Raw genomic sequence first — 12536 nt, forward strand, 5'->3', positions numbered from 1 at the left:
CACAACCGCAGCACATCCCCCACCAAGGGACCCGCCCGGCCCGAGCCGCCATTAACGGCTGGCAGCGCGTCCTGCGGGGCGGGGCTAAACGCCGGAGGCGGGGCTAAGCGCCAATGGGCGGGGCTAAGCGCCAGGGGGCGGGGCCAACGGGCTGGGTGGGCAGAAGGGGTGGCCACCCGCCCCGTGACGTCACCCCAGGTGCTTCCCTCTCCCCCCCGGAGGGGGTGTGGCCTCGAGGGGGCGGCGCATGCGCGCTGCGCCGTCGGCGGCGGTCCCGGCCGCGAGTCTATGTGCGCGGGCAGCGGCGGCGGCGGGGCGGAGCGCGCCGGCCGCTCCCCGGGGGTGGGCAGCTCGGCGGCCGCCGGGCGAGCTGGCGCTCCGGCCGCTAGCACCGCCATCACCGCCATGTCCGCCGCCATCGAGCGGGAGTTCCAGGAGATCGACGCCACGAACGACTGGCAGGCGCGCTACCTGGTGAGCGGGGCGGGGCGGCGCGGGGCGCGGCCCGGAGCCGGTAACCCGGGGCGGGGTAAAGGGGGGACGGGGACGGGGAGAGGGCCGGCGGCGCGGACCCTGCAGGCGGCCCGGCCTCGCCGGGGGAACGCGCAGGCGTTGCGCCGCCGCCGCGCATGCGCGCCGCGTGCGGGAGGGGGCGCCGGTTGCTCCGCGCGCATGCGCGGCCGCTGAGGTCCGGGGGGGGGAGGGGGCAATGCCGTGTGGTGATCCTCGGGGGGGGGGCAGCGGGTGTCCTGTCACGGGTCGGGGGCGGTAGCTCCTTACAGCAAGAAGTGATTTAAAAAACAAATCACAGAATCATCTAGGTTGGAAGAGACCTCCAAGATCGCCGAGTCCAACCTCTGACCTAACACTACCAAGTCCTCCACTAAACCATATCACTAAGCTCTACATCTAAACCTCTCTTAAAGACCTCCAGGGATGGTGACTCAACCACTTCCCTGGGCAGCCCATTCCAATGCCTAACAACCCTTTCGGTAAAGAAGTTCTTCCTAATATCCAACCTAAACCTCCCCTGGCACAACTTTAGCCCATGCCCCCTCGTCCTGTCCTTCAGTTCCATGAATTTGCCAAGATTTGTGCTAAAAACCCTGCAAAGCCTGGAGTATTTCTGCTGACTCCTGGAGTTCCTGCCCAGTCTGATTAGTGACTGAATAAATAACGCTGTTTTTTGTATTTATTTTTCCTACGCGTGTTTTTCTTGTGTAACGCCACACCTGGCATCTGGCTGGTCTCTCTCATTTGTGACAGCTGGACTGTGTGTGGGGAAACTGATTTCAGAACTAGTCGTTAAACTTCCATAGTTTTACTTCTCTTTAGCATGTCCCATCACTGTAGTAATGTTTCTAACGGTTTTAATGTTTCTTGAACAAAATATAGGTCTGTTTTTCAACACAAAGGATGGCAATTCTTTTTAAAACAAAATATGTTGTGTCCTGTTATGGAATAATTACAAAACTATTTTGGGAGAATTTGGTTGTGAATGGCTGCCATTTATTCAGTGTGTGTATAGTTGTTCCCAAAGCCTGTAAGCCATGTAAACTAGAGGAGAACACAAGCTCCATTATTTTATACCAAAATGAAAATTTAATTTTGTAATAGATGAAGTGATTTTTATACAGATGTGTGGAGCGTTGGTGCTTGACAGTTGCTGTTCCACACTGCGGTTGAGGTTCTTCACAGACTGTTTTTGCACATAAGTCATGGCGTACAGCAGGCACTAAAAAATGGAGCTTTACTTATGTTCGATTTCCACCAGAAATAAGTCATTTCCACAACAAATAAGTCCTCTATCGTTGTGTTTGTTATCTGGAAGAATCTCGACTACTTAGGGAGTTTTAGAAGTCCCTGTTTGTGGTAGCGGAAGCATAGAGAAGACTGAAGAATGTTTAGTTGTCTTTGGGATATAATGATCACATACAGCAACATCATCTAAAAACAAAAAAATCAAAATATCATTAATTTTATGTAGTGTGTCTGCTGAGATGGCATCAGTACAGAGATATAAAGACAGTGTAGTTGACTGGAGGCTGCTTGTCAATAGCACTTGAGCTGTGCTTTCACAGTTGTAAATCTGTACCTTAGTTCGAAGTTGTGGAAGAGACGCTGTCACTAGAGGCAAAAAAAAACGCTCAACATTGAGAATATGTGAGAAGCATTACTCCTTGAAATAGTGTGTAAATGAGTCTGTTTGAAGGTCTTCCAAATGCAGGTTATCAAAAGGTTTGCATTAATGCCTGGGAGGAAGCAGGCTGTGATTTCACATTGATACAAGTTGATATTTGTGAGCCTAGAACTGTTCTTTCATACTGGATCATGTCTAATTACAGCTATTTGGGATGAACTGTCAAATGACCTATAATAATTCTGTGGCTATTAATGATTTTATGGCTGCCGTTAACTAGTTCAGCTACCTTTGTAACTGAATGTTGTTTACTCTGCCAGTTGGTGTAAAGGAGCTAGAGTTATACTGCTCTTAGCACCATCTGACTCGTATTTCTGCAGGAGATAACATGCAAATCCAAGGTAAACCCTGGGCATAATCCCTGCTGTTTTCCCCTTTGTTCCTGCTGTATCAGTTGCTTACCAAATTGTGCGTGTGCAAGTCTGTCATGTTAGCCAAGTGTAAAAAGATCTAAGTGGCAACGGCATGGCCAAGAATGACGCATGTTTTCTGAGGGAAAGTAGTGTTAGCTGTAATAAAGGTTCATTTAAAAATGTTAATATCTGTATTAATAACTCTAATTAAGCAATTAAGATCAAAAGCTTTGTGATAGCATGCATAGAACACTAGCCTTACTGTGCTTAGTGTCTATAAGTAAATTGTATTTTTTTTTTGTCTTTTAAAGGAAATTCGACATAAATCCAGTGACTATCCTCATAGAGTTGCAAAATACCCAGAAAACAGAAATCGAAACAGATATAGAGATGTTAGTCCATGTAAGTATCTTTTCCGTATTTATTGCAGTAAACTTTTCAGACTTTTTACTTACCCCTTCAAACACCGTAGCAAATGCAGCATTGTGGTCATTGTAGGTTTTATATTATGTTTATTTTTGTAGGCATGTGTCCTCTGATCAATGTGTTTTTTTCTTAACAAAACAACTAACACAAGGGAGAAAAATCTAAAGGTTAAACTCACTGTATTGACTGGAGAATGAGAAGATTGTAAACCATAGTTGTTAGTATATAGGTAAACATTTTTGAGCTGCAAAGCAATTCATATTTTAAAGTTTTTTTTTTCTTTTAAGGAAGTCATTTAATAGTGCTTAATCTGACAAAAAAATATCGAAATATCAATGTCTGTTGAGCATGGAAATTAAGTTAATAAGTCCTTACTAACACAAACAATTCATTTTAAGACTTTTTTTTAAGACTGCGTAGATGATTCTGCTTGTTTGTGTGGAGAAATGCCATTGGATTTCTACTTCGGCTTTAAAAATGACTTGAGATTTGGTTATTTTGTTCTGTTCAGAATATGTGTGTAACGATTTTCTATAATTTTCTCAGTGCAAGCACATATGTTACATAGTGCTTGGTACTTTACTAACTGACATAAAATGGTCTTTGTGGCATAATGTTGTTGTATCTCAGCTGAAAACAACTTTTTTTTTTTTTTTTTTTTTTACTTATTTGCTATTGAAGTGCTGTGGAATTTTTTTAAACAGCATTTACTTTAAAAACTTTAATCCAGAATCCGTATAAAAAGACACATGAGCAAAAGATTAGGAATATGTAGTTATAGCTGGAGAAAGCTATCATAAATCACTTCCAAAAGGAATAGGAAAAAAATGTAGTACAGCCTTAATTTTTCTACAAAATATTGAGGTTGGAACCGGCTAAATGTTTGTGTGTCCTTTCATACTAAGCTTCCCAGAGCAGCGAAATCTCTTGTTACTGGATCTAGAATTTTCGAAGGGCTGCTTATGTATTTGGGGCTTTTTGTGTGAGAGCCTAACGCGAATACCTATTGTAAGATTTGGAGAAGTGCTGAACTCCTTGTTTCCAGTTGAAAGTTGCGGTAACAGCATGTGCACAGCACTTCTCAAAATTCTACAGAAGGGGTCTCGAACTGAGTCACGCTGGTCAGATAGCAGTGCTGCGTGCTGTGCTGGTTGTTAGGCTGCTGCCAGAATCCTGACTGGCACGGCATATTCCCACCTAATGGATCCAGTCTGGCTTAATGCTGAATCTAAGTAGCATACGACCATGAAACTGAACCTTGAGTACCGTACACAGCTCCTTTGCTGTGTCTGCGTGGCATTTCCCAGTACCGTCCTGTCTGTGAAGTGTGCGCCTCTGAAGAGGATGCTTCAAGTTCGCTGAGGTTTGTTAGCTTCTGCTCTATGCTCAGCCCGAAACGCCTCTGCTAGGCGTTAGTTTACCTATGCAGAGGGTCTCAGTTTTGCTCTCTTGCTAGAACACAGCATTAGCTTCTTAACCTGTGATAAAATAGAAACAGAAAGTGAATGAAACATAATCTATGCCTACATAGAGGCGGGGGTTATTAAGAAGAGAAGGCAGGAAATCAGTTTTGAACCCTCGAGACCCAAAGTCTATTCCTGTGTCCATTATACAAGTTCTGTCACAGAAGTTGTATTAATGTATTTGCCATTTCTGCCATCCATGTATTTCATTTCTTTTAAACAACTGCAGAGAGAATGGCAGCTTACTTTTAAAGTATGTTTTTTTGTTGTTTTTTTTTTTTTCTTGTTCACAGTATGACTTTTACAATAGTGAAGAGCACTCAACACTTCTGTAACGGCAAAGCCTGCTTCTGGAGTGCTTGTTTAGCCAGGAGGAAATTATGTGACTGCATTGGTCCATGGACTCTGTCTCTTTGCTGTTACACAAATAAAATCTAGTCCTGAAGTAGTAGCTGGATTCGGGATGGTATTGAAGTAATTACATACCAGTTGACGTGAAGTACGACATGATGACCTTGATGAAGCATGTCTCAGTTTTTAGCATACATGAAAGAACAGAGGCTTGAACTGGATTGCCAAAGTAGGCCCGCAGAGCTGGGCACTATTAGCAAGGCTGTGTGAGGAGAACACAGCAAAACAGTCTTTGAACTAATTACTGCTGCATTTTACATCTGTGTGTTTTCAAATATGACTCGTAATTGTCTCTGAGACAATGGTAGGAGTTGGCAGGAGAAAGAGACCTGGGAGGGAATATACGATAAATAACATTCCAAGAGACCAGGACCTAAACTTCAAAGCAGCTAGGGTAGAAGCTGCGTGGTTAGGCTGCTGTGGAGAGCACATCTAGTCGTGGTGCGTGTATGCGAGGAACTGGCGTAGCAGAAACGTAAGGAGACTCAGTCTTGCACAACCTAATGTTCTGGTCCTTCACTTTGTAAACTTTACTGCTATTTAAGTGTTTAACTGCAATAGTGGTGATAACATTCATCTCCCATACCTAAAGGCCTTCAGAGCTAGTCGTTCATACTCTAGCTAATTAAATAAGCATATTGTCAGACAGACACAACTTGATGAAAATGTTTTATGCCTCCGTAGCCATGAGAAAATGGTTTGTTAGTCTGTGTAGCAGCCAAGCCAGTCTAAGATCCCAGCTGGTACATCTGTAAGAGGAAATGCAAAGATAACTCTGTCTTATGGAAAAGATGTCAACTACAAGTGCAGGAAAAAGTGCTTTGGGTTGATTTGCCCCATTTCAACTACAACATACAGGGCAAGTGCGCTGAAACTAATTCGTGTGTTGCATCCATTTCTAGGTAGAAGTTTATTTCTGTTAGCTGTATAAAGCTAGTTGTCTGCCTGTTACAACTGGTTGAGTTTTGCAGTCTCCTGTTCGTAGTTATAAGTGTCCAGTTTTGTTGGCTAAAGAGCTGCTGTGTATAAGTTTAGTTGGATAAAAGCCCTCAAGAGTGATTGCCTAGCCAAGAAAACAGTAGTCATGCTTTTTGGTGTTAGTGTAGAACAGGGAGAGCAATATCCTGGCCATGTAGCAGTATTGAAACAGGAAGTTAATCTGAAATAGGTTTGGTTTGACAGCCAGTCATTTCCTGACAGATGAAACCATTTCTCAGAAAACATTGTTCAGAGGAAAATGACTTGTGAGGCTATTATTTTTTATCGATACCTTGATTGGAACTCTAAGATTTCTGTTACTACTTTCCTTATAAATTTTATCTTTAATTCATCTCAGAAGAGTCTAGTGGCTCAAATTGACTGTAAATACCTTCAGAGATCTGCTTGCGGTGTTCCCAGATTTAGGGTCAGGAGTGAGATCCCCTGGATAAAATTTGCAGGATATCTTTTCTCCTTCTTTTGGAGGGTAGATAGGGGATGACATAAATTAATTTTACCTTCAGCCTTCCTTTGTAACGGGATGTGTAGCCCAGTTTCTTAGGTCTTCTGAACTTTTTCACCAAGTAAATCACGTTACTGTCAGAGGTTCAGAGGTTGTGATTTCCCTGAGGCTGTTAGTAGACTTTGTGTTGGACCTTTCAACCACAGGCTTACAGTAGTCAAAGAAGAAATGCCACGGAGAGAGGAATGTGGAGAGTATTGTGCTTTGCGGGGAACGGGCTTGGGGTTGATGCGCTTGGTTTTGCGCTTAATGGTGATTAATTATCATCGCAAAATGTTCCCTTTCTGTCCCGCATTTCAAGCGTGTGCCCTGAGAACAGGGCGATGTTCTGTCCAAAATAAGCCTATGCGCTTCTTGTTGTCCATATTAGAAGCTGGCATCAATGATTTTTCACGATCGAACGGTTGCTTCTGGTAACAAGATGTTCTATACATGGTATAAATAAACCCCATGTGTTGCTTTTGGAGATATTTCTTAGCTTGGGGTTGGGGGATAGGGGAATTTCCTGGAACATCCTGATCTAAGCTTTAGAATAGAGTGGTCCAGCTGGAAGGGACCTTCAGGCATCATCCAGTCCAACTGCCTGACCTCTTCAGGGCTAGCCAAAAGTTAAAGTGCATTATTAAGCACATTGTCCAAATATCTCTTAACGCTGACAGGCCTGGGGCATCAACCACCTCGCTAGGAAGCCTGTTCCACCGTTTGACCACCCTCACGGTAAAGAAGCTTCTCCTACTGTCCAGTCTGAACGTCCTCTGGTTCAGACGTTGTTCACTGTTTGTTTGTCTCGCTTTTTGCTCCAGAGTCCTGCTTAGAAGTACCAGGATCCTGAACGGTAGTTAGGGATGCACTTCGGTGTGAATGCATTTCAGCCAGGGGCTGGCCTTGACCGGTGTATCGACGGCGGGGTGGGGGGCAGTCACCTCGCCTTTCCTTTGCCTTAGGCTCCCTCTGAAACGGGATCTGCCTGAGGCTTGTGAGTGTATGTCCGGTGACAGCAGTGAAGTCGGGATCACCCGGCAGCTCGGATAGACTGGATTTAGGCTAGTGAAATGAAGGGGGGTGCTGGTAGGTGGTAAAGGGTCAGGCTGGGCCGTAGGGATGGCTTATCGCTCGTGACTGCGTTGAATCCCCTAAGTAGCATTTCACCCTCCCTTGCTGTAAATAGCACCGTATTTGGCAAGCGAGAGCCGTCTCTCGGACAGAAGATCATTTTTAAGTTACGCAGCGGTTTCACTTCTAGAAATGCAGTTGTTTTCGAATAAAAACCTTTCATTAACCAACTGCGAGAACTGTATCATGCGAAATGCCAAACGTTCCTATCTCGGTTTTAACTGGAGATAGCACTTTCCTTTCAGCGGGGAGTGGGCAAATGGACGCGTGATGTGAAATCCTGGTCTTTTATGAGACGCAGGGAGTGCTGTCAGTGATAAGAGGGACAGGGTTTCACCTGAAGCGGGTAATAAGAGTTCCCTTATCTCAGGCAGGGTGGTTGCGGGAGTAGTTTTCTTATTGCAGGAGTCAGAATGAGAAGCGTTTGTAGGGTTTCCACTTCCTTTTCAGACTGTGTTGAAATAGGGAAATTAACGCTTCAGAAAATGAGTGCTATATTTTAGCTGTTGTGGGCATGGCAACGTTTAAAGATAAATCTTTTAGATTAGATTTAAGACATGTTTATCATTCATATAAATCAGAAGTACTTTGCAACTGGAAATGACTTACATATGGGAAATACGTTACAGCTAATTCACTATCTAAAGTTGGCTTGCTTCTTTTAATTCAGAAGAGCAAGCCAAGACTTGAATGAGGTTTCTAGGTCATTGTGTCCTTTAGGAACCTTTTCCCTTGAAAGGGAAATCAATATTTGCTAGTGGCTTTCTTTATCCTCTGGGTACGCGGCAGTATTTGGAAGAGCGCCTCTGTTTTGGCTGGGGACGAGGGGGAGGGAGGGAGGGAGGGTGTCTACGCATAGAACTACTTGTGGGTTTTCTTAAACTTTCCAAACTTATTTATAATGTTTACAAAGCAGAACCTAAAAGAGGGAAAAAGTAGGGCCGAAAACGTGTGCAGGCATTGCAGCGTGAAACCTCGGTAGGGCCTCAGCAGTTATCTCCTGGCAGTAATAGAGCAGCTGCTGCCGGGCGATTAAACTGTTAACAGGGCTGGCTTACGTCACCTTTCCGAGAACACTAGTACCGGTATGTGTGATTTACTATAACAAGATCTTAAGTTTTTCCTGTTGGCAGATGACATGTAATATTTACAAAGGTCTTGGTTTCTCTCCAGCAGAAACATTTCAGATAAAGTGATACACGAAAGGAAAAAGTAACACTTTAATTTCCAGAGAAAATAGTGCAAGGGGATATATTTTGCTTTAAAATGTGTCTTAAATCTACTGTCTTGACTTTGATAATATTTTTTACTTCATACAGACGTATCGTAAATTCTTTTAAGACCCCTGAGAGTTAAGATGGTGTTGCCTTTCAGCTGGAATGCTAATGAAAACAGACTAACCCAGTAGCTTTCTCATACTTTTGTATTAAAAATAGCTTTTCAGCACACTTTTATCCTCTGTTTGCATGTGACTGCATATAAAAGTTAGCAGCTAAAGGGGGTAGAATGACCCCAAACCTTAGTCCTGGGGTGTGTGTGGTGGTTTTAAGAAATTAAAGGTTATCCATATCCAAAGAGTAAGTAATAAAAAAAAAAAGTTACAGTGGGGCTCGTAAGGGACCTGTGTATAGCTTGGTATCCCCTCTGACAGTTGCCAGCGGCAGATAGCTGAGTATAAAAGCAGATCAAGACATAGTAAATGTATTTTTTCCAGGTTTCCAAAAATTTGGAAATCGTTTATAGAATAGTATGGGCAATTCACAGAACAAGAGGCTAATTCAGTCACTGTTCCCTGATTCCCCACGGCTTTTTGCCTACTGAGGGTCACATTCACGGATTTCTTCTTACGTAAGCCTTGTGCTGTATAGCCTGGCAGTAGCACAGGGGATTGATCTGATTTAACTAGCATGGCTGTACAGAATGTGCTAATTAGTAGGTGCTTGCCCAAAGCTCGTGGATTTTGTGCGTTTCATGAGATACTTGTCAAAGGAAGTTAGGGTTTTGGTGTGGCTGTCTTTCAGCGAGGGTATGGGAAAGGAAAAAGGGGGGCTGACATGTTTTGACAGCAGCTGTGACATAAGGCTGCTTCCTGGGTGAGTTTTGGGGGTTACACCAGGTGAATGTAGGTGAAAAACTGGCACTGCACCCTGCTTCACTCTCAGCTCTGGCAGTTGCTTTGTGGAATATCTTTCTGAATTGTGCTGAAGTAACTTGCTTTTTTTTTTTTTCTTTTTAATCCTGCTCTTATAAGCAGCCTGTCTAGGTGATTGAGCTTCATGGGATTCACAGTCAGTTGGACCTCAGTACAAGATGTGCAGTTATGGACAAATATTAAACGAAAGATGCTGTTTATTTAATGGAGTCTGATGAGTGGCTGACAAAGGATTATTTACTGTGAACAAGTCTGATTACCTAAATGCCTCCCAGAGGGTGATAAATCGCACTGAAAAGTCCTTAAAAAACAATCACAGTGACTTTTTATTATGCGGTATTTTTGTATGGCAGTCTGATCTTTCTTGTGTTAATGTTAAACTTTTATAAGCAGTCCTTTGACTGCTTCCCTGCCCTCTAAATAGGGGAATTTTCTGTCCTGCCTCTGTAATCACTGGAAAGGTGGAAACCATGTAATTAGATTACGCTTTGTTTAATTGGAAGATTTGTTAAATAGGTACATCTTTGCATGTGCCGCTTACTTAGTGTTTCTAATTTTCAATTGTGTTAAACAATAAATAATGACAATTAAATTCAACAACGCTTGGTTTGAATTACTGCAAGTAGATTTTTTTTTTTGAGCTCGTCAGTTCATGATTCTACCTTGGCCTGTGAAATTTTAGTTCACTGAAGATCTTGGAATTCTAAACTTAAAGGAAAGCGTGCGGTAAAGTGATCTGGTGTAATATGAGAGAATGGTGCCCGTTCTGGGTTGTCGTGCTGTTATATTAAGGAAATACAGCTGTTGAGGGATGGACGTGAGCTGCTTTAGTGTGTGCAGAGGGGTTGTTTCGTTTTGGCCAGTTGCTTTTAGAGAAAAATGGGTATTCCAGTTACTACTCAGTGATGGACTGCTGAGGGGAGAGTAAGATGGGTACGGTTACATTTGTCGTTTGGTTATTACTGAGGAATTTATTTTCTAATTGCTTGTCACACCTAAGCTTGTCTGTTAAAGAGTATTCATCAAGAGGATGCATCATTAATTGTTAAGTTTCTTCTAATTTTAGATGATCACAGTCGAGTAAAACTGCAAAACACAGAAAATGACTATATCAATGCAAGCCTAGTGGTCATAGAAGAAGCCCAGAGATACTATATTTTAACACAGGTAAGCCATACCAATTAGTAAGTAGTATGGGGATTGGAAACATGGGAGAGATGGATTTGTACGGTGGCAACTTACATTTGGAGGATTCTTTGTCACTGGATTATATATCTCATACTAACTGCCTGTTTGATCTAGCTGTTAACACATTTTATATTAATAAAAAGGTAAAGGGAATATTCAAGTATATGTAGTTAACTACGTATAAAGCTTTTCAAGTATTTCTTGTTCTTCTGTTCTGCAGGAAATAGGATTTTATACTTCTATACTCTCAAATGTAAACATGAATTTTGAAATAAGGTGTAGAAGTATTGTTTTATACTTTTATACTCCTAAAAGTTTTATACTTTTAGACTTTCACTTTTTATAAGTGTAAAAGTATAAAACAATACTTCTACCCCCTACTTCATCTTGTTCTCTTGAGTGCCTGCAGTATCTTTTCTTCTAACTGCGTAACAGTGTCGCTGCCTAAATTAAAACATTCCTTCCGGGAGTTTTTACTGTTTTCTTTAAACTTCAAATACTTGGATGATATGGGCAGTATGGTTGCTTTCCTGCCTGTCTTTTCTATCATTTTGTTAATACTTTGTTTAAACTTTTCAGACAGAGGCTTTTTCTTGTTTGACACAGTGACGTGTTAACTATGTTCAAACGCTGCTTTACCTATGCATTCTCTCACACATTTTTCTCTTTACCACACAGGGTCCACTGCCTAACACATGCTGTCATTTCTGGCTAATGGTATGGCAACAAAAAACCAAAGCAGTTGTCATGCTGAACAGGATTGTCGAAAAAGAATCGGTAAGTGGTGTTAGACATTTTACATATGTGGCTCACTTTACAACTTTAATATAGTTGAACTTTTGGTATGTTAAAAGAATCAACAAACTTTCAGATTGGTGCAATATTTACTATACCATGAAAGAAGTGATGGAGCTAAGACAAAATTCATTTCAGTAGAAGCAACATCTAATAAACTTACATCCAGAAAGGTGAGAGTAAGGTGTTGAGAAAGGAGAGTGTAGAGACAGAAGTAAGATGGAGTAGAAGCAGTGGAATATCTTCTAGAACAAAACTGAGGGTGGGCAAACAAGTTTGAATTAACTCCTTAGATTATTTCTTTTGAATGTAGTAGAGCAGTGTCGTTTTTGTACAGCAACAGCAAGTGTTTATAACAGTGGAGGCAAGCTGCTGCCACCGACCAGTCTGACAACTGGTCTAATTATTTTCGATTCTTTACAACTGATGGTACATGTGCAGAATATATCAATTTTCTGTTACTATATAGTTTTTCTACTAATGTGCCGAAAACCACTGTAAGTTTTAATTAGAAATACATGTCACTTTGATTTGTGGGTTGTTTTCTTTTTCCTGTCCCCAGAGTGGATTTGTTAGCAAAAAGGATTTGACTAGCCCATAAAACAGTCACTTTTTTCCTACACAAAAAAATTTCCTGTGGTAAGCTTAAGTGCAGGGCAAGAGGAGTAAAGGACAAGGAACAGTTTTGCATTGTTTGTTCATTCTTTGGTTTCACTAGAATCTTCCAGTTTTCAGCTAGACTTGGGAAAATTGGCAGAATGTGTTGCATCACTTCTGTAAATGTGCAGATGTCCATGTTGGTAGTGCAGGGGAAAAATGTTGAAGCAGCTGAGTATAGATCTCTGTCCGCTGTAGAGGACTAGGTAGAAAGAGTAAGGAGAGTGAGAATAGTTAAGGTATGTCTCAAAATGTGCTAGAACTGAGATAAAAGCTG

General features: G+C 42.2%; 1 protein-coding gene across 2 annotated transcripts in view; it reads left to right on the top strand.

The window, feature by feature from the left end:
* Positions 1–252: 252 nt before the first annotated feature.
* PTPN2 (protein tyrosine phosphatase non-receptor type 2) overlaps positions 253–12536 on the top strand; it is a 33129-nt gene continuing 20845 nt past the window's right edge. For both annotated transcript variants that reach the window (XM_040549957.1, XM_040549955.1), the window contains exons 1-4: positions 253–474; positions 2865–2955; positions 10686–10786; positions 11486–11584. In XM_040549957.1, coding sequence (XP_040405891.1) covers positions 289–474; positions 2865–2955; positions 10686–10786; positions 11486–11584 — 477 coding nt within the window. In that variant the 5' untranslated portion in view covers positions 253–288. The remainder of the gene's footprint in view (positions 475–2864; positions 2956–10685; positions 10787–11485; positions 11585–12536) is intronic.

This window comes from Cygnus olor, chromosome 2 (assembly GCF_009769625.2).
Source record: "Cygnus olor isolate bCygOlo1 chromosome 2, bCygOlo1.pri.v2, whole genome shotgun sequence".
In the NCBI taxonomy this organism is placed as follows: Eukaryota; Metazoa; Chordata; class Aves; order Anseriformes; family Anatidae; genus Cygnus; species Cygnus olor.